The following is a 22,516-nucleotide window of genomic DNA, read 5'->3' as shown; positions in this document are numbered from 1 at the left end:
CCGTGGAAAAATGTGGAGGGTGTCTTCCGCCGGATCGGACACATTTTCGTTGATTTTTTGTGTGACTGCGTTTAAGATCGCGATGTTTGAAGCAATGCATCGATCCTTCGTTGATCCCAGACAGGCCCCCGAAATTATAACGCAACACTGTGGCGGGCAGCGAACTCACAACGCTCAGCCTTGGTGGAAGCATGGAGCTGTATTAACACACGATGGAAGCAACAGAGCACTATACACGTCACTCACATGCTTGTGCTTCAAATCATGCAAATAGCGAGCACCGTAGACCCAACCTCGTTTCCAGGGTGTGGAGCAGGCTGCAGTACGCGTTGCCATCGACAGTTTTGCATAGCCCGGATATACTACGCAGTGTAGACTTTCGATTGGTCAGACCGCGCAAGGCATACTTAATGTGTAGTCCTTCTGAGTATTCGTTGCACTCGGCGCAGGGGCGGCAAGCGAAGCATATGAAAGAATAGGGGCACTCGGTGGCCACGCACCATGGAGAAAAAATATTTTACCAAGGTCACGCCATATCACAATTTGGTGAACGCTTTGGCAGTACGGCTGAGTAGAACACGTAAACGAAACCCCTACGTTGACCTCGCTGACCTCGCACAGTCTAGACTCGCAGAAAAGCCAGCACAGGGGGCGGCCAGGCAGTCAACGTGAAAGCGCACACGACGGAAAATTCCTGTGCAAAATGCTGTCACGAAAAATAGACGAAAAGGATCGCCGGTCCGTACGGGAAAATCAGGACGACCCGAAGTGTCCGACCCGGCGGAAGACACCCTCCGTATTTTTCCACGGACGTGGAGCGATTTTGGCGCCGCGGGAGCCCGCGGTCTCGGATCCTTTCATGAGCAAACATCGTCTCGGAGGCCGAGTTAAACTCTCTCTTATATATATAGATATTCCTTTGTCTTGTGGGCCAGTAGAAGTATCTGAATATTTTGATGCCAGACTTACCACACTGAACCAATTCAACTGATTACATCATTACATGCACTCGCAGAGCTGCTTATGTGCTGCCACCAAGCGACCGATCCCGAATGAGTCCCTTTGCCCGACGGCCATTTTGGTTTGACTTCATCATTGACGTTGAATGTGCCATATTGGTTATAAGCGGTGTGATATTGGGAGTGCAGTTAAAATAAGTATCTACTCGTTGTAGCCGAATAGAAATATGACCTTTGTTTCCCTGTATTATTTCTTTCTTGTTCATAAAATGCTCATAAAAAAGGGCTTCTGAATTGTTGGCATAGATCAGAGGAAACAACAAGTTTATATAGTTTGGATTGAGTACGAGCTGATGCATCTTTACCCCGTGTGCTTTTACCATAGAGTTACACGTCACCGATAACTTATTGAACCTTGAGTTGAATGGATTCTAGCAAGGATTTTCATTGATGCTTATCCTATCATGAAGCCTTCGACCAACCTTCGTTGGTGCACAGACACAGCCCCACGTTTTACCAAGGAAATAGGAAACGTCTGCCCATTTGACCGGCCATATTTTGTCTTACCATGGGACAAAGTTTTACTTGTTCAAGGACTACAGATCATCAGACGCCGAGTCTGTAGCTGGTAGATTACCAGGGACCTGGACGCGCCCAAAAGCCGGTATGGGCCTTTGCGTGTTGCCACGTGTCGCGCAACTTGGCGGATATACCTTTATCATGCTGCCACCATTTCAGTCATGTTCCCAGTATCCAAGAACAGTACTGAATGATAATGTTTTTTGGGCAAAAAGGGACCAGACTATTTTTCCTTCCAGCCTCGCTTTGGTTTCGTTGATTTGAATGTGAATTTGGCCGCAACATGATAATGGTCTATTGTGATTGGTTTTGCAATGGGACGGTTTCAAGGCTGCTAATTACAAAAGCATTGCCGTCTTGCAAATTAATAACCGACCCAGGAGGCCCCGCCCACTGCACACGTGGGCCCGGCATCAACATGACGTGCACTCACAACTCACAGTGCCACACTGCTTGCATTGTGTTCAATCCGCGCGTGTCGTACGCGCGCGTGCACGCGTGTCGGGCATTATACTCACGGCTGTGATTGGTCAAAACACATTGGGCGGAGCTTTAATCTGCTAATTAGGCATAAGATTTACCTGAGAGCCAGTCGCAAGCAGAATGCATGCGCCACAATAACTTATGTGCTTGTACTAATTTTGCGCTTGCCAGTTCCATAAATGCAAGATCATCATAACGTATAAGATAGTAAGTTAATGTGTAACTTTTAAAGACAAAGTTGCCATAAAACAAAAAGCCAACGTATCTTAAAATACATCATAGTATCTGCTGTAATGATTTTATCATTATTAATGATCTGCTGTATCTGCATTTAAGATACGTTTGCCCTGTCTATACACGCATTGCTATAGGCAGTAGTTTATTATTAGTATAGGTTCATGGTATCAGGCCAAGGTATTTTGCTGGCAGTGATCCGACAAGCATAACGCATAACATGTTTCTTCAATTAACTACCAGCCATAGTACAAACGACCTCGGCTAAAGTTTGTTTTTAACTCGGGTGGCTATTGGGTCGCAAATATACACAAAAACCGGAAGTGAAGGGCAACATGGGAGTCAAGGCTCATTTTTTCTTACACCCAAAACAAGTACATAGTATCGGTCCATTGAATGCGGTTCTATTTGTAGCCCCGAGGACTAGCAGTAACAATGGAGAGTTGTAAGTAAATGATGGCAACTTCCTGTTATTGGCACGCTAGCCATACCCTGTTTTTGTTTTTGTTATGATCATTTGAGTGAACCCTGGGCAGCATATACCGTGCAAGGGCAAGATGGCGCGCCGTGTACGTGCCCATCATTTCCCTCTACGCTACGCGTCGAAACTTTGGAAGTCGGTTGGGCAGCCTGCTTGTAAACAAGTTTGAGTCAAAACAAAAGCTCCCCGCCCCAGGGAATTGGAAAGTAAATGACTGTTCGAAAATGGCCCACAATAACACCAGTTCCAAGTTTCTTCCGTTTGTACTCGGCGCAGCATGGTACTTTGTTCGCAAACCGCAATTTTGTTCTTGTGTTGTTTACTGGAAGAGTAACCTGCCGAAAGTTACATTATGCTATAATGTAATGATTGTGTTATCATTACAGCAAATATGTTGCCATTTATGAAACGTTGGCTTTTCTTTGTCTTACAGACAAGAAAGAGCCATGCATGGTGCTTAGCCTAAAAAAGTGGTCACCAACGAAAGTACACCACTGATACTTCAAATTGGCTGATACTGCGTGACAGTCTTTAATCGATATTTCTGACGTTTATGACACCTCCTGGCGTTACAACGTTTTTGCGACTGTGGCTCTCTCAAACACTTTCAGTTTTCGGTTGACTTTGTGTAAACATGAACGGGATTTCGCGGTTGATATTCATCAAGGAAATACCACCGCCGTAATCAAAAGCTCCAGGATATTTTGTTCACATCTCGAGCAATAATATTGATTTAATAATGTCCTAAAAATATCTAAAGCAAGTAAAAAGCGGATCAAAATATTATTGTGGTGATGGGATGGCTAACAGCCCCCCCCCCCCCAAATACACACACCCACCCACACCCACACTCGTTTGTTTAGGGTTTATTTGTATATCGAGGATTTTCTTTTGTTCCTCTTCCCTTCTCCTCTGTAACTTTTTCGCAACAGCTCTCGTTGGATTTGTACACGCTTTCCAACCAAAGAGTCCTCGATTTGGTTTCTGAACTCGATTCATCGATGATGTTGCATGTGTATGTCCTCGATTTACACCATAAACAAACGCACACAGTCGTGAATATCTATTCGCCCGAGGACAATGGTCTGTGTGATTTCCTTTGTCCCTGTAATATAACACTCTCCCATACACAAAGGACATAACCGTACGATCGAGGACCGTTTTCAACAAAAGACCCAACGCTCGAGGACGGACAAGATATTTTGTTCTCTGTAAAGTCATGTGCACATACACACCATTGCTTGTTCAGTAGTTGTGGGGACTACACACGAGTTTGTCCTGTAGTACTAGGGGGACTGAAGACGATGTGGGGACAGCAGAAAGTCCCCATAACTCAGTCCTAATTTGCCTAACAATGAAAACTTCCCCGTCGCGACACATCGTCGCGACGGCCCGCCCACACCCCCACCCCAAACTGACCAAGGTTAATAATTGTATATATATGGGAAAAAAACGTAAGTTCCTCGAATAACATAATCACTCAATATTGCTCAAGTTATTGACTCGTCACTATAGGTCTAGGCCTTTTATATTGTTATGACTGCAATGCCTCACCGACCCGTACCCCAAGCCCCGAACCAACACTAGTTCCCCCCATTTGGAAAATCCGGTATCCACCTCCATTATGTAATTTTCATGTACTACTCTAAAACAATGACTTTTGTTTCAATTTTGACTGATATGATTTTCTTTGAATAACTTTCCTCTTCGGCAGCGTGTCAAGAAGGCAAGTATGGTAGCGACTGCCAGCAGAATTGCCTGCCGTGTCAGCACGGCGGGGTTTGCCACGACCGGACCGGTGCTTGCATCTGCCCTCCGGGATTCATGGGCGACCAGTGTGAAATCGGTGAGAAACTTTGAGGAATTTCGAAACATTTCATTTACCCAAAAGGACGTTTGTGCCTGAAGCATCTCCTTTTCCTCCTTATGTTTAAATAAAACCTATATCAAGACGAGGTCATTTATGTAATTGGAACATCCAGGTATTAGGTGCATCACTTTTCGGTGCCGTCTACTCATTGAGGGCGCTATACGCTGGTATTTCACTGGTCCCCAAGGGTGCAACCCTGCAATAAGATTCCCATAGACACTAGTGCTGAATGCGCATACTTCAAAATTCTTTTAAAAATACTCAGAACTCTCACAGGTATTCAAGCTGCACAGAAAAATGATGATCAATGTGTCATCTTCATTTTCTTTTCATTTTTTGGTGGGTTGACCATTGACTTTTGAGATATTCCCACCCAAAGAAGACGACCCCTATTTTCCCCAAAGCGGAAAAGTAGCCATCTTGAAAAAAAGGATCCCTCCACAACATGGCTAAATAGCGCCACTTTCGGACCCAATTGCATCCGAAATGCTCGGAGGTGGAAGCCCCAAGTCAAGGCCAGAGGTGCAGTGCCATGTCTTCAATTTCCTAATTCCACGGCTCTCAGAACTCTCTAATATACAATAATTTGAGTGTGTAACTTTTATTCATGAGCTCGGCGGACGGATTTTTCGCCCATGTAATGGGTTACACCCCTAATTTCTTTCTTTGTCTTTGACTCGATATTGTTTGACCGGTGACCCTGGGTCACCACTGACGCATGCGCACGACATGTTCGCACGGCATGTCGGTCATCATGGCGGGATCACCCACAATGCCTTGCACGGCACATCCATTCGATTGAAACTTCCTGAAAGCATTTGAATTTGACTTTCATTTCTATAAGTATTCATCCAGGTGTTATTCTTAAAGACAAGGAAATAATAACATTGGAGGAAAATGACAAAGAAAACAACTCACAGAATGATAAACAAGACGAAACCAAACTTTCAGATCGCGACTGATCACCAAAGAGAGAAAACAAAGTTACTGACAAGGGGTTCTAACAAATAAATGAATCATATTTCTTCAAAAGCATTTTCCGATTTGTAATCATGAAATGATTTCTCAACCACTTTTTTTTTTTTTTGAAACAGCTTGCGGTGGCAACAAGTTTGGTCCGACCTGTCAACGGCAATGCAAAGCAGACAGTTGTCAACACATGCACTTCACCCTATCCGACCCCTACGGCAGCTCCTGCGCAACGGGCTGGAGCGGCCTGGCGTGCGATCTGCGTAAGTATAGCTGCTCTTTCGTTTGCACCGCCTTTTGTCTTTTTAACAACTCTTGTATTGATCAATTTGTCCTCTGTTCACATAACACTAAAATCGTCTTTTACTGACAAGTGGCAATGATTAATAACAACGTTTTCAAAATGTTCATCAAAAGGGTTAAATCTCTAAAAAAAAAAAAAAAAAAAAAAAAGTAAAGCAACGCAGAAAAAAGTCAGAATCGGCAGAGATATTTCATTTTGTAACAAAATTATGGCACAAGCTTTGGATGCCATGGACAATTATTATTATTATTTTTGAAATCACCAGCTAATCCATAATCAGTATCGGTAATACTAGAAACTATTAAAATAATCGATGACAGATTAAAATTATATGGAACAGGTCAAACATTAATAATGCAAACAGGAAAATGTTTTTAAAAAAAATTAGAAAAAAAAATCTTCAAATTCTCCCAATTATAAAAATAAATGTGGCTTCAGGGAAACGTGGCCAAAAAAAAAACAATTTGAAACGAGACAAGAAAACACAAGTATGACATGAATTTGTGTTTCTATGTTTTGAACACCGTACCAGGCGACGCCAATGCCAGAAACATCCAGGCAGTTCCTGACAATTTCGGGAAATTTGGATTCGTTCCAAAACAAATAAATTTTTTTTCCGATTTGAAACCTGAAACGGGTTGAGCATCGCATGTGTACTGCATGTAGGCCCCCGTTTTCCAGAAATTACGAGTGTCGGGGGAAAAGAGCAATTCTAGTTAACTGCAAGCATTTTTTCGGCTTTTTGAGATTTTTCCCATTATTTTATTAAAGAGAGAACAATTCAACCGAAACGTTTGTCTGGCAGAAAAATAGAAAGGTCTAGGCCTAGGTTTAACATCTGACTAAATAAAAGCTAAACATTTTAGGTTGGCTTATTGGTAGTGGTGGAAGTAATTATGGTGGGTAGTGTAACCTAGTGGTTAGGGTTCGTGACTCATGATCTGAGGGTCAGGGGTTCGAATCCAGCTGCTGGTCATAATGTTGTGTCCCGAAGTTGGCGAGCCACTTCACCCCTACTGGCCTCTCTCCACCCAGGAGTATAAATGGGTACCGGCATTAGCTGGGGAGTAACCTGCGATGGACTGGCATCCCATCCAGGGGGAGTAGAAATATTCTCAGTCGTTTCATGCCACTGAAACCAGAGATAAACGCCGGCCTGATTGGCCACATTGGCTCGTGACAGGCTTTACTTACTACTTTACTATTGGTAGTGACCATGGGGAAAAAACATATGTTGTTCGCTATTAAGTTTATTTAAAAAGATCAACTGGTTTTGAATAAATAAGATTTGAAAATGTGCATGGGGGTAGTGTATACTAGTGAGGTTTGCGGTAACACCGTGTAGAATAATCTCTTTTGAGAAGAGGTGTGGTTCTGAAAGGAACCAGTTGGATGTGAAACTCGACGTTCCGATCAGTATGCTCTGATCGTTGAAGAGATCGTCTTCATTGATGGTTTGAATAATTGAAAATACGCAAATAAAAGTCACCCCTTTAAGCACAACAGCATTGGCCTATAAACTAACCCTTGACTAATATCATTGCAGTGCTACTATTATCGGACAAACTTATAGGATGAGAAAAAAATCCATCATGAGCAAGTTGTAAACACTTTGATTTCAGGAGTGCGAAGGAAGAGGCGAAGGGAAACGATTGTAGTAAACAAACAAAAAACAATGTTCATTTGATATCGTCCGGGGCTTTTTCCTCTGTTATCTTGTAAACAAGGTCGAAAGGAAATAACAACTAGAGCTGATGATGGTTTATATAAGTCGTGACAAGCATTGTGTGTATTTTCTGGGCACAACATGGATTCTAAGTGTGTACAAGCTATAATGTGTACTTCATTATACACCAAGCCATGTTGTGTCCACAAGACGACAAAATGCGCTGATGCTTGTGTTCTTTGGCAAGACACTTTACTACAATTGCCTCTCTCCACCCAAGAGTATAAATGGGTACCTGTGAAGGTAGAGACCAAACTGCACTGATGCTTGTGTTCTTTGGCAAGACACTTTACTACAATTGCCTCTCTCCACCCAAGAGTATAAATGGGTACCTGTGAAGGTAGAGACCAGATTGCACTGATGCTTGTGTTCTTGGGCAAGACACTTTACCACAATTGCCTCTCTCCGCCCAGGAGTATAAATGGGTACCTGTGAAGGTAGAGACCAGGATGCGCTGATCTCGAGTTGCTACAAAAACTGGTCTCACGGCCTAATGAACAGGGGTAATAATGGTGAGGCGCTTTGAAACCTTTGGTATATTAAAGCGCTATATAAGCCCCACATTATTGCATTATTATCATTCGACACAGCAACAATTTGGTGGACGTGACTCAAGTCACTTTGTAGTTTCGGCTTCGGTGTAATTGGATATGGAGCACAGTCATATTGTTGGCGACAAGCCAACACCAGTTTTCAAATTAAACCAGAAGTATTCTCAACGTTTCGACACATATTACCTATGCTCATCGTCATGAACTAAAATGAAGGGGAGTCATCACAAGGCTTCATTTTCCCCTCCCCCCAATCGTAATGCCCCGCCCCTACATGTATACGAACCTTGGTTCCTTTTTGGCGGTACGTGAAGGACAGTGGTGCTGTGCAGTCATTGAATTGTGTATCGTCCGGTGTTTCATCATCGAACCAGGATTTCCCTTGTGTGTGTGGTTTCAAACTTTTCTGCGAAATAAATATGGTCCGGTCCAATAACCTAAAAAGCCATTCAATGTCCTCTCCGAACTCTGTGCATTCTCGAAACATTCAGTTTATTTCCTAAAGAAATCATGTTTTTGAAGGTCAAAAATCGTTACTTTGTAATACCTTTAGTATTAATTTGATAAAAAAGTACTTCAATTGGGGAAAGGAAACCGTCACAGTGTTGAAGTTAAGTGATATGCAAATTATTCTCTGACTTTTCTAAAACTAGATTGATTGGTTGTCTCCTGCCAAAATAACTGCGCAATAACCATTGAGCACAGGTAACCACGCCCCTCCTAATAGTTACACTTCTTATGCCCATTATATTTTGTGGTGATTTTTTGTTCCTTGGAAAATGGATAATACATTTTAAACAAGTACACTCTTAAAATGTGTTCTTTTGGATGAGAAAAGTGAATCAGCCTAGTTCAGAACAACTTTGTCATGGTGCTACGTGATTTGACCGCTGTGAGTGACAATGCAGAAATGTAGTCTTGCAGCAATGTCACGGCCGTTCCTTGAAGTTGTGTCCGGTAGTAGCATGACAAAGGCTAATATTTCTGTGACAGATTCTACCAAAAAATACAAAGTCCATCAGAATTGTTTTAGTGTAATATTCGGGCGTTCTCTTACTGAACTCGCTATCAACTTCCGTCTCGAAACCAAATTGTGTCTGGAATTATAGCTTCAAGTCGAGCCCAGAGATGATCCTTGAACTAACTCTGTGCCCTTTTGCGTGCCTGGAAGACTTTTCAACGTCAACATAAGTCAGTCAGGGGCTATCTGTTATCGGCCTTATCTCGAACAGACCACAGCTACTACCAGGAAACACGACCGGACAAAAGTAGTTCCTGGTTCGATGTGTGCAGGCACAATGGGAACTTGCTTCGGGTAGCTCAATGCTGCTGAACCGGCAGATGTCTCTTTTTGTGTGCTGTGGCAGGAGCCAATCTACAGTCATCGGTCGGTCGCCGAAAAATGTATAATTGACCAAAATTATTTTACAAAAATTGAGCAAAATAATATGCCATGCCGTCATCAGAGTGGTTAATGCGCTCTAAACATTGTTCGTAACAATTCGTTAAGTTGATCATGAAAATTTTGTAAATGGAGGCAAGATATGTGCAGTATTGTAATAGTCACGTGGTATTTTCTGTAGTTGTTGGACGATATCCCCGGTAGGAAATGAAAATTGACGAAAAGTATGGTGTTCTGTAATGTGCCATCGGCGTCTTTTTCGCAAGAGCTTATTATTGCGCACTCGCACTTGTTTCCCCCTAGCTTGTTCTAGAAATCCTTTGGAATCGAGATCAACGCTTATTTATTTCTCCATGATTGTACTTTGTAGTCACATTCTTAACGGATCGTACAAACAAAATCGAGTGGGGTCCACAATACCAATCTATAATACCGACTTGAAATCAAGTCTACCGATTCAACTGCACGTACAGTGGAACTCTTGGTGGCGCCATTTCTCACAGGCGGGCAACACAAAAAGCATGCAACATACACTCTCTGACTCAGTCATGTCAGTCATGACACTGGCTGGTCAACAAGGAGGCCTCATTATTTAACATGTTTAAATTCCTTCATGATTAGGCCTTGCAATAAAAGGTCATCGTGTAGTTTAGGACACCTCTATTGTTGGGGAAAAAATGTAGCAACCGGACGCCACTTTTGCGATTGTGTACAAAGTCTATGGAGAGTTAGCTTGAACAACTAGAGAGGAGAACTTCAGCTAGGAATTCACCTGTAAATTTCTGTGTTTATAGCTCCATCATGTCCATGGTGATGGTACGACTCACTACGAGCATGGAGCTATGTAGCCCCATAAATGTGGCCTATTTACTGGACTGCCTCCGTAAACATAGGCCACACATCCACATGTACAAAAAATGTGTCGACTTTGCCAAATTTTGATTTTCACATTTAGGCTTACTTTGTAGATTTTTTTTGCTTTAGAAGCATTCTCACCCTCTATAAAGGCTAATCAGAAAGTGCTGCCTTTTTCAGATGTTTAATTTTTGTGAAATTTCATGTTGAAATTTTGATACGCAAACGTGTGCAAATGTATCTGGAAATTTCACGAAAAATGAACATCTGAAAAAGGCAGCACTTTCTGATTAGCCTTTATAGAGGGTGAGAATGCTTTTAAAGCAAAAAAATCGTAAAAAGTAAGCCTAAATGTGAAAATCAAAATTTGGCAAAGTCGACACGTTTTTTGTACATGTGGATGTGTGGCCTATGTTTACGGAGGCAGTCCAGTAAATAGGCCACATTTATGGGGCTAGGAGCTATGTTTTATAGCTCCATGGTATGAGCATGCTAGCTGCGGCCCTAACATTAGTAACAAGATTGGAAATGTTTCTCAGTCCCAGATTCATCATAACACATTTTTTTTGCAAAGAATAACCTTCATTGAGATAACTATGAAGAAAAAAGTGGCATCAGGTTGCGACATTGGAAAAAATGTTGCAACCTGGCGCTGGCGCCACTTTCAAAACAAAAAAAAGACATTTTTTCTTGCTTATCTTGTTGTAGGCCTACCTCCGAGTATACCATCACGTGAGAATGTAAGGAATATGTTCACAAAGTCTTAGGAGAGATTTGTAGGCAAATGTGTGGCCGAATTAGTGAATGTTTACATGTCACTGCATGTTTCCGCCTTCGTTTATCACGTGTCAGTTGAGGGCGTCAACATGCAGTGAAATGTAAAAATCCACTTATTTGGCCACATATTCGCCTACAAATCTCTCGTAAAGACTTCATCACCATATTTCTTACAGTTCTCACATGAAAGTATACTCTCTGAGGTACAAGATAAGCAAAAAAAAATGTCTTTTTTCTGTTTCTAAAGTGGTGTCAGGTTGCAAATTTCTTTTCTGCATTATTTTCCCCTCTTTTCATTCTCTTTGGAAGCATGGGAACGGGGGGGGGGGGGGGGGGGGGGGGGGGAGATTCCCATATCTGGCCATCACTTGTCACCTGTGCACAAACCATATGAGACTGGTCTGAATTTTTTTTGCATGTTGCCTGAGGGTGATAGCTTCAACCCACCTGGGTTGAGGTCAAGTGAAAAATATTCCCGCGCCTCGTTCCGTTCTTGTCAAAATAATCCAGGCGTCAACTGGTTAAAGTGAATGTGCATCATTGGCTTTTGCTGTAATTTTCAGAAGTGAACTATTTGAGGGGTTAGTATAATAGATCAAATATTGTTACACTGACATGTTTGAAGTTTTGTGTTCGAAAATGCTTGAAAAACCAAGAAAAGCAAAAACGTTTAAGTAGTCTGGTTCCCTGACTCCACTAAAGATCAAATGGATCAATTTATAGATGTCGGAAAATTGTAAGGTAAGGGAAGCAGTCTAGCTGGCCTGCAGCCGTTCATGAACATGTAACCAAAAGCAAACAAAATTTGGACTGAAAAAAATTGCAAATTTGGAGCAGTAGTTGAAAAATAGTTTGGTTTTTCCAACGGTGGTCGGCCGACCACCGTTGGAAATGAATACAAAAATACCATTTTCTTGATAATGACTCAACACCAGGTGCCATGATTTTACAGGATGCTTTAGACTGTCATTTACCAACATCCTAGTAAGGTATTTCGTAAAAACTTGGTAGTTTTATTTTTCGATGTTTGCAAATGTTGTTTATTCCCTTTAAGGTGGTTAGGGTCAAAGTATAAATTTTGTGAGTTTAGGATTCATTCTCTCGTCTCATTCGTTTTCATAAATTTCTCCAACATGCCTGATTTTTCCATTCATTGTTGCAGCCTGTGCAGATGGATTGTATGGAGCAGGCTGTAGGGAAGTCTGCACCTGTCCGCTCGGTATCCCGTGTGACCAATTTACCGGTGAATGCCAGTGCCCACCTGCGAAAATGGGACCCACGTGTGAAGACGACAGTAAGTACATTAACAACCATTTCAGATTGGTCTTCCAGACTAGCCAAACTGCCTCTATCTCTTACAAAATCGCGCTTGATCTCGAAAGATATTCAATCTCCGTGATCATTAATGTGAACATCAAACCAAAAATTTAAATTAGATAAACAAAAACAATTCAGGGTTTGAATCATTAAGGGTTTGAAACGCTACTAGTCACTGTAAAACTTTCACCTGAACATTTGCCTGTTTTGAAACCTGCACATTCACTTTGGGTCAACTAACGTCACTTCTAAACTAGGCAAAATCTTTAAAATTCCACACACAGACTCTTTCAAGAGGACGTAGGAGAAACAGATACTCAGCTGTATCGAAAAGGAAACGTAAGGCGAAGTAAAAAAAAAAACATGTTTAGCGTCCCCGCCCGCTTCCTTTTTAGAGGCCGCCTCCTTTTTTTATTTATTATTTTTTTTTTAAAAGACAAAAATTGATAAATTTTTACGATCTCTGACGAAAGAAATCGTATTTTTAGACTTTTATACCGTGTATAAAGCTGTGGAAATAGTCAATGAGTCCAAGTGGCGGCCATTTTGAAAAAAGCTGGTAACCATCTTGAAAAATAGCCCGGCCGCGTTGTCTTGAAAAATGTGTTGGGCGGCCATTTTGAAAAGGAAAAAAAAAAAAAAAAGGGCCTCCTCCTTCCTTTTTGTCAAAGAGGCAGGACGCTAAACATGTTTTTTTTTTATTTTGCCTAATCATTGCATGATACTTGTGAGCCTAAGGCCAAAAAAAAAAAATAGTTGGTCTCTGGTCAGACCAAAGTTCCGAAAATGACGCGGCGACGCAGCTTTTTTTTTTTTCTTCAAGCTTGGATTGTACAGACAAGGTGGGGTACTATTTTGCTTTTTTGGTGTCCTCTTGTACATTGGTGTCCTCCATAATTTGCCTTGGTGCTCTCGATCATTTGCCTTGGTTCAATTTCCCATTCCTTGGTGCTCTTTGGTAAAAAAAAATGAGGAGGTGCGGTAATAGAGGGCGCTGTTGGAGCTACCGCGGAACATTTTGGGGAAAAAAAAGATTGACGCGCATGATTAAAATCGACGCACGCGCTGACCAGAGACCGACTTAATTTTTTTTTGGCCTAATACTTGAACAGCGTAACATCTTCAACTTCTGCAACATCTTCTGTTTCCCTTTTATTCTCTCTTTATTTTACAGAATACTTCTTTTTGGCCAACGTGACTACGGTGACATTGGGCAGTGGTATCCGAGTCGCTCTGGTCTGCGGCTGTCAATCGTCAGTCACCGACTGTCCAGCCATCTTTATTGAGGTATGCATTTTCTATAAGAGGTTTTTTTTCTGATCCTTGACTCCATCGCTGAGTTTGGCCTCCAGAGATCCTAGGCCAGTGACCAGAAGACCAGGCCTCCAAATAGTTTCATGTTTTGCGTAGGGGAACATCAAGTCCAAAGGGCTTAAGGACCTAAACAAAAGTGTTGGCGAGTTATCTTGCAGTTCCTTTAAGATCTAGGGTAAAGAAAGCCTGAAAACACCTTTGAAATCTCCACCGTTTTCTTTTTTTCTTTCAAGAGTGTTGAGCCAAGTGCCCTGCCGCCCAAGTCCGACAAGGCCATAGATTTCCCGGACAGAAATCAGAACAGGCTGCTCTTCACCCCTTACTCGATCAGCGGCCCCTGGGTCTTCAAGTGTACGTTGGGAATCAGCCCCGCTCCAGTTTTCGAGTATTTCGTCAACATCACTGCAATCGGTATGTTCCGGGTACCTCATGCCTCTTGGATTTTATGGTGGTATTAGGGTCCAGGAATTTGCTCTTTAAGTTGCTGACAAAGAGGGGCCCTCTGTTTAAGGGAGTCAGGTTGGCGTAGCGGTACTTTCCTCGCCTTCCACCGCTGTGACCCGGGTTCGAATCCACCTGGGCCAATATGTGGATTGGGTTTTCAGTCCCTACCTAATTCCGTGGGCTTTCCCCAGAATATTCTTCTGGGGTTTTCATCCCAACTCTAAAACTGTAATTTCTTCTCATTGTCTTCTTTCCACAGGTTTCTTCAGGCTTGCGAGCTACAGTGCCTAGGGCGCTTTTGAGGACTCCTTGGTTTCATTGCCAGAAATAAATAATTATAAATATCATAGTAGATTACAATCGTTGTTGCTTTAATGCCGTAACTGAGTTTATTTGGCTAGCTGATCCCGAAAAGCTAAGTGGTTGGTTGGTGAGAATCGCAATGAATCGCCTTTGTAAATTGAAAAAAGCTATACTTGTCTTGCTCTTTATCCTGCAGAGAACTTGCCCTTGGTTTCCGTGGATGACGTGGGAGTCAACATTGGTGCGACGGCCACCTTCCAATGCGATGTGGGCAACGTCAACCCCAATGACGTCACCGTGCGTCTGTTCCCTAACGCCAACCCGACCTCCACCAAGGCCCCCGGGACACATTACCCGTCGGGAACCGGTGCCGTGTTTTTGTTCTACATCGACGACACAACGCTGGACATGGCGGGTGACTATACGTGCCGGGCTAGCGGGGCCGGTGGAGTGGCTACCGGCCAAGCTCAGCTGCAGGTTAAACGTGAGTGTCGCGCCGAGTTGATAGTGCAGTATTAAACGTCCTTCCACTTACATGAACACTGGTCTAACATTGCCAATGTTAAATTACGTTTCCTCTCTTTGTTGCCCACTTCAGAGCAACCTCGGCCAAGCCTGTCACCAGAGGTGACGGCCGTGACCTGTCACACCGCCACCATCCGAATCAACGCTGGCTCTTTCACGGGCGACGGACCAATCGTTAGGTATTCCTTGGAGTACAAGCGATCGGACGAGTCTGCCTGGACTCCCAGAGACGAGGAAAGCGTTCCAAGCGACGACATCGTGATCCTATCCGGACTGAGGGGCCAAACCAGTTACAACGTCAGAGTGGTGCTGGTCAGGCCAGGTGAGGGGTCTTCTACAAGTGGGCGAGGAAGTCCCGGAGATCCCACATCTTTTTTCACAGACCATGACGGTAAGATTTAAAGATCTTTAACTCTAACCCCTTCAGTGATTTTCTAGGAACCTTCTTCACTCTCGCAAACTCCAACACCATATGGGGAACTCAACACCCAAACTGTTGGACTCTGATTATGGTGGTATGCCTGACCCCATGAGAAGCATAATCAGTTTACTAGTGCAGTACTCACTCCAACAGATTCCAACAAAACATGTAGTTGGATTTTGAAGGGTTGGGGTGGTTAGGGCTAATGCCCCCCAAAAAAAACAGAAAAGAAAAAAATATTTTACAGAAGGAAAAACCCAGAATTCTTTTAGCAATATCCTTCATTGCATCATTTACATTTATTTATTGTCAGTCTTTTAATTATCATTTCTGAGGATGTTACATGGTTCGTTGGTTTTTATATGAAATATGCATATTCATGAGCGAAACAGTGATGTCATCATAGGAAGTAGCAAGTCTTACACTATTTCAAATCCTGACGAGATTGACACTTGATAAAACCATAAAGTGTAACTGCTTGATGTTTCTAAAGTCACCTTTTAAAGGGAATGTACATCATTGGCTTTTGCTGTAATTTTCAGAAATGAACTATTTGAGGGGTTACTATAATAGATCAAATATTGTTACACTGACATGTTTGCAGTTTTGTGTTCGAAAATGCTGGAAAAACCAAGAAAAACACAAATGGTGGAGAAGTCTAGTTCCTTGACTCCACTAAAGATAAAATGTATCAATTTATAGATGCCGGAAAATTGTAAGGTAATGGAACTAGTCTAGCTGGCCTGCATCCGTTCATGAACATGTAACCAATAGCAAACAAAATTTAGACTGAAAAAAATGGTGAACTTGGGGCAGAAGTTGAAAAATAGTTAGGTTTTTCCAACGGTGGTCGGCCGACCACCGTTGGAAATTTATACAAAAATACCATTTTCTTGAAAATGACTTCACACCAGGTGCCACAATTTTACAGGATGCTTTAGACTGTCATTTACCAACATCCTTGTAAGGTATTTCGTAAAAACTTGGTAGTTTTATTTTTCGATATTTGCAAATGTTGTATATTCCCTTTAATAATGAAGTAGGTCACGTTTTTCAAGAAATCATAAAAGTTGTTTGGGCTTTGTTCCCCTGTCTTCCACAGCCCCCAGCGCCCGTCCTTCTATCACGGTTTCTACTGAAGATGACGTCTCGACAGTACTTCGAGTTTCCTGGAGTGTGAGTTAATACTTTGTATAATGCTGAACATTTATCAGAAGTTTTTTGCTTGCATCGAGCAAAATTTGATCCTCACCGCCCGAGAGAACTTCTTAAAAAAGACAAGGAATTGTACTCGGGAGGGATGTGAGCTAGAAATCTTTAAAAGGAATATATACAATCAAAACTAAATCTAAAATCAAAACTACCAAATGATTAGGAAATACCTTACTGGACTGTTAGTGAATGACAGTCTAAAGCATTTTGTAAAATCATGGCACCTGGTGTGCTGTCATTTTCAAGAAAAGTGGTAGTTTTGTATCAATTTTCAACTGGCTTTTTTCAAATACTGCCCCCAGTTGACCATATTTAGTTATTCCGCATTTTGTTTGCAATCAATTACATACCTATGGATGGGAACAAGCCAGATAAACTGGTTCCCTGACCTTACAATTCCTCGACGTCTATAAATTGCTCTGTTTCATCTTAAGTGGGGTCAGGGAACCAGACTTTAAAAATATGATTGTTTTTCGTGGTTTTTCCAGCATCTATGAGTACGAACACAAAACTTCCAACAACATAGACTAACCCCCAAAATCCATCCATTTCCGAAAATTACAGCAAAAGCAAATATTGCATATTCCCTTTAAGATTCTGCCCCAACAGGCCGATTCGCTAAACCTTGCTGAGGTTTTGGCCAATCACAGCTGTGATTCAAGTCCAGCATGCGTGCCCAAATGTCCGAAATACGTGCACTCGTAAATGACGTGCGCATCTAGAGCGTGCATTGCGTTATTGGAGAGACCAGACGTGTGCAGTTCGCGACGCCTAACGGAACGGTCTGCTGATGCTCTCGTTTTCAACGTTTTCCCCCCTTAGGCATCTATACCACCGACAGATGAAATAGACAGCGCCCTCATTGAGTACACAATCCGGGGAGAGGACAACACCCAGCAGTTGCCGGTCAACGACCTGTCGGAGTCTAGCGCCCTCTTGGAAGGACTCCGGCCATTCACCGTCTACTCAGTCCGCATGCAGTTCGTCAACTGCCAAGGCGGGGGCCGGTTCAGTGCACGAAGAACAGTAACGACTAACGAGGGAGGTGAGTCAAGGAACTAGACATGCCTATCTGCTGTCAACTTTTGTCATCCACATATAGGGGCCGTTCGTTATAGCTCACCCGGATCGACTCGGGTAAAGGCAGACGAGTTAGCCACGACAGCCGGGCTAGTCAAATACTCAACCGCGGGCCGTGCACAATCCTCACGTAAGGCCCGTAGCAACAACCGTCATGGCCAAAACCACGGACAAAAACGCCCGTTTCGTATTGGGTTTTAATTTGAGAATTAACAGCTTTTCAGTCAGTTGCGAAACTCAAAAAGCTGGCTGGATTACAGCAACGGGTCGCAATGAACTCAATAAACGATTACTTTTAGACTTCAAATAAAGTTATTCTTTCAAGTCCACTTGAGATTTCCGCCGTCCGGCCGCCATATTTAGCAGTTTCGTGGAATGAACAACGCATGCGTGTCGTATTTCCACCACTGACTCTGCTGCACGAGCAGGGTCTGTGGTGGCTGACCCGGCTGAGCCCCAAGAATGTCGTCAGAGCTAATCGAACGGCACGGGGATGACCCGTGTCGACCCAGGTGAGCTTAACGAACGCACCCTGCGAGTCTGCAAAGTACCGGCGGTTGCGGCAAGCACAAGCCAAAACGTAAAAGTGAAGCATTCCAGCAAATTGAGACGGTATAGACCATAATCATGTTGCGGGCATCTCAATTTTTGCCCATTCAAATCAACATAACCAAAGCGAGGCCAGAAGGAAAAAATAGTCTGGTTCCTTTTTGCACAGAAAACAGTATTATTCAATACTGTTTTTGGATACGGGGAACACGACTAAAATGGTGGCTGCATGATAAAGGTCTATTGGGCAGAGGTCGAAAAGGAGGGTTAGCAGGTATTAGGCAAATGAATAACTTTCTCTTTAGAATACCGTTTGTTGCTCTTCAATCGGGCATTCCGTTGCCAAGTTATGGCTGTTTAGAATTTGCATTTATCATCATTGTCATCATGAAAGTAAAATACTTAAAGCTACAGTCCATCATTTGTAATTTGTGCATTTTGTTCGTTTGAAGCAACAAGAGAGTTCAAAATCTAATGAAGGATACTGAGCAACTAACTTGATGAAGTTTCAGCTAAGCTTCAGCTGTACATTCCGAGAAAAACAACATTCTTAGATCTCAATTTCAAGTCAAAAGTTACTGAATCATGTTTTGAATTGTTTTGAATTGCAGTTATACGCGATGTCGCACACTGATCCGACAAATTACAACAACCGCGCGCGCATGTGCGTCGTTCCAATACTTGTGCGCGCTGCGCTGAATAACAAAACGAACTACTAATTTAAATTTTCCTACGGTGCTTCTTAAGAATCACCGTTGGAAATGCCTTCTTTCGTTGATTACTTCAAAATGACAGCTTCCCAGAAAGAATAACTTCACAGGGAGTTTAGTTCCCTTACTATCTTTCAACCAAGTTTGTTTTTCAACAATAATTACGCCAGTTACTTTTCGGATGGCTGCAAATGATGGACTCTAGCTTTAAAAAAAGGCCTTTAACCTTTTGACTGTTTTTTTTTTATTGAAAAATGCCAATTGTTTTTCCTTAAAAACACATTTCAAATTTTCATACCATTTTTCCCCAATATCTATTAATTGAAAAATCGAAAAATACCACCCCCTTCAATTTGTTTTCATTTTTCTCCACTACGGCCTGTGCCCAGTTCCATCTTTTTTTCCAGAACGTCTCACAGATGTTAAAATTTTCTCTCCGTGTCCGTGTAGCCCCAAGCAAAGTCTCCAATTTGATAGTGGAAGTCCGGTCCCATGACAGTATCGCGGTAGACTGGGGCACCCCCGCCGAAGCCAACGGCGTTATCAGGTACTACGAGGTCAGCTCCTTGGAGTTCATCAGTAGTTCCCAAGAGAACGAGCCCACGGTGACCCGGGTCCATCCGCCAGACACCGAGTTGGTCCTGGATGGCCTGAGGCCATACACTACCTACATCATCGAGGTGGTTGCAGTAACGGTGACAAAGGGGGAAGTGGAGTCCAGAACCGTTCAGACTTTAGAAGACAGTAAGTGTTTCTTGAAGGGCACACAGGTTGAGTAAAAAAAACATGAAACCCAAATGTCGGGACTATTGTTATATTGAAGTTCTACATGTAGCACTTTCAAAATCTAGGATATGAAAGCCCAATTCATAAGCTTTCTTTTAGTACAAGAACCATGCAAATCACTCATGTACTTTTCAAGTTACGGAATTTTAAACACAACCATCGTTTTAAGGTTCTGTCCACGGATCACCAAAAAGGTGTGTGTTCTCTCAGCAAAACGAAAACAATTCACACACATCCCTATGTGATTTGTTTTCGTTTTGCTTAAAGAACACTGAACTTTTTTTGCTATCCCTGGACAGAACCTTAAAACGGCGGCTGTGTTTAAAACTCCGTAACTTGAAAAGCACATGAGTGATTTGAATGATTCTTGTACTAAACGAAAGCTTATGAATTGGGCTTTCATATCCTAGACTTTAAATATGCTACATGCAGAACTTCCCTAAAACAATGGTCCAACATTTGGGTTTTTTTTTTTTTTACTCTTTATAGGATCATTTATTTTTGTCAGAAGAAGCCGGTCCAATTATTATCCAAAAAGCTCACTTGAAGAATCAAAGATCGTACTGGTGCAAACCACCTCGTGAAAGTAGTCTGTCTTGGATTGCTGCTATTTAGAAGAAAACAAGAAATGTTGGTGATTTCCTACAATTGCAATTGACTTTGTCGTTTACAGTATCCACGTGGAACCCATTTTGTTCAGTACGACAGATTTAACATAAATTTCCGTTTTTGCCCGCTCAAGAACCCTCCGGCCCGCCCACATCGCCCCAGTCGGGACGCGTCATGGCCACCAGCATCGAGTTCATCTGGGAACCGCCCGTGGCCGATCAACGCAACGGCGTAATCGTCCAGTACGAGTACATCTGCGTCAGCCCAGACGGCACGGACCGTTCTCAGCACGGCAACTCTACGGACACGCGGGTGGTGGTCAGCGGGCTGCAACGCAAGGTGCTGTATGAGTTCCGCGTGCGGGCCTACACGGCGGTCGGCCCCGGTCCATACTGCCCTGAATTTCGGGAGCAGACGCTTGAAGCAGGTAACGGAGATAAGAGAACTTTTGACCAGTGTTTAGCTTTCATTCATTTTGCTTCAACAGCAAACAGTTGTTAGAAACCCGAGTCCCACTAACAGCGGGACTCAGGATTTTTCTAAATTTGGATTTTTAGGGGCCACTGGACAAGAAATCTCCAAGAGAATGTTATATAATTTATACATGTAATTGAAAGTTTAAAAAAAACTTTGATGGTGTCTCTTTGTGTGAAATATCTGACTCCTCTACAATGAGTCAATGTCTCATAAAATATGTCGCTCCGCAATTAACAGGGTCTTTGTCACTGTGAATTTTCCTGAACTATAGATGTGATCGTGACCACCAAACCGCCCCGCACTACCAAGCCAAAAGCAATTATACCAGGACAGTCCGCTGAAGGTAAGTATTTTCCTGAAACAAACCTCATTAAATAACCCTAACCCTCCCCGAACCTTCAAAGTCCTTCATGGGTTTTTGGAGGATTTTGTAGGACTTCAAAGGATTTTGAAGGATTGAGGATGCTGGCGCCCTGCCTTGTGCACTTTTACGTGGCACTTTCATGGTCACCATCAAAATTTACCCTAACCTGAACCTTCAAAGTACTCCATGGGTTTTGCAGGATTTTGTAGGACTTTGAAAGATTTTCATTGATTGAGGCTGACTTGGTTTGGGATTGGAATCATTTGCCCTTGAGCATTAAACTGATGTCTTGCTGTGATGACTGATAGCCAGGCAAATGATTCCAACCCCAACTGCAGCCCTGTTTACAGCATGAAGGATTTTACACAGCTTACTTAACACAGCACTGAAAGTGAATAAGGCAAGGAACTTGGTCACAGTGTCCAAAATGTTGTTGTGATCAATTGACCATTGTGCAGTGATGCGTGACTGAAATTAAATGAAACTCGTAGGGGTTGAGGCCAAGGCTTAAGAGTATCTGCACCACCAAAAAAATTCAAAGTTGTTTACATCTACTCGCCAGCTGGACACTCCATTGTTTAGCTAGAGGGTTGTTTAAAAAAACATGAAGTGAACTTGTTGAACAAAATCAGGTTTTTTGACCGAAAAGTTTAGATTTTTTGGACCCAAAAGGTATTTATGAATGGGATTCGGCTCGGTCGATTATCAGCAACCAGACTCCAAGCGGTCTAAAACAGAGTGATTAGAACCTCCCCGAGCACACATTTATTCCCTTATTTGTGCCCATGTTCCTTCTGTAGATGGTACGGGGCCCGTGGCTGGTGGTTTGGATGGGGCAGGCCTAGCCATGATTATCGCCGCGGTCGTTGTAGGCATGGTCCTAGTAGCTGCCCTGGCGGTGGCCGTCTACACGTCGTACTTCAAGAATAAGAGACGTAACGTAGACTTGGACACCAACGACCCCAATTTCATCATGCGATTCAGCGACGTAAGTTCCCCCCCCCAAAAAAAAAATTCCCAAACTGAATTTTTGCTTCGAGTCAAATGTGGAAGTTCCCCTACCGAACTAGTCTGCTATAATAGCATTCCAATAGCACTGCAACAGCATGTGAATCATGTGATCAACTCCCCGTAATCACGTGAGTATAGCCCTCACGACTAGGCGCATACACGTACATGCACTAAACCTATGGCGCAATAAAGCCTATGGCACTT

At 42.7% G+C, this 22,516-nt stretch overlaps 1 protein-coding gene across 1 annotated transcript in view; it reads left to right on the top strand.

The window, feature by feature from the left end:
• The window catches only part of LOC119722419 (tyrosine-protein kinase receptor Tie-1-like), a gene marked incomplete at its 3' end in the record, with an annotated part of 30,531 nt that extends 8,242 nt beyond the window's left edge, over positions 1-22,289 (top strand). The window contains 13 exon segments of the mRNA XM_038192527.1: positions 4,451-4,582; positions 5,701-5,838; positions 12,353-12,484; positions 13,682-13,794; positions 14,055-14,232; positions 14,765-15,052; positions 15,167-15,484; positions 16,617-16,690; positions 17,549-17,771; positions 19,516-19,809; positions 20,594-20,887; positions 21,209-21,280; positions 22,102-22,289. Of these exon segments, the coding sequence (XP_038048455.1) occupies positions 4,451-4,582; positions 5,701-5,838; positions 12,353-12,484; positions 13,682-13,794; positions 14,055-14,232; positions 14,765-15,052; positions 15,167-15,484; positions 16,617-16,690; positions 17,549-17,771; positions 19,516-19,809; positions 20,594-20,887; positions 21,209-21,280; positions 22,102-22,289 (2,444 nt within the window).
• Between the last annotated feature and the right edge of the window lie 227 nt (positions 22,290-22,516).

Source organism: Patiria miniata, unplaced genomic scaffold, assembly GCF_015706575.1.
Source record: "Patiria miniata isolate m_02_andy unplaced genomic scaffold, ASM1570657v1 HiC_scaffold_15, whole genome shotgun sequence".
In the NCBI taxonomy this organism is placed as follows: Eukaryota; Metazoa; Echinodermata; class Asteroidea; order Valvatida; family Asterinidae; genus Patiria; species Patiria miniata.
This window is presented reverse-complemented; position numbering and strand designations above follow the sequence as displayed.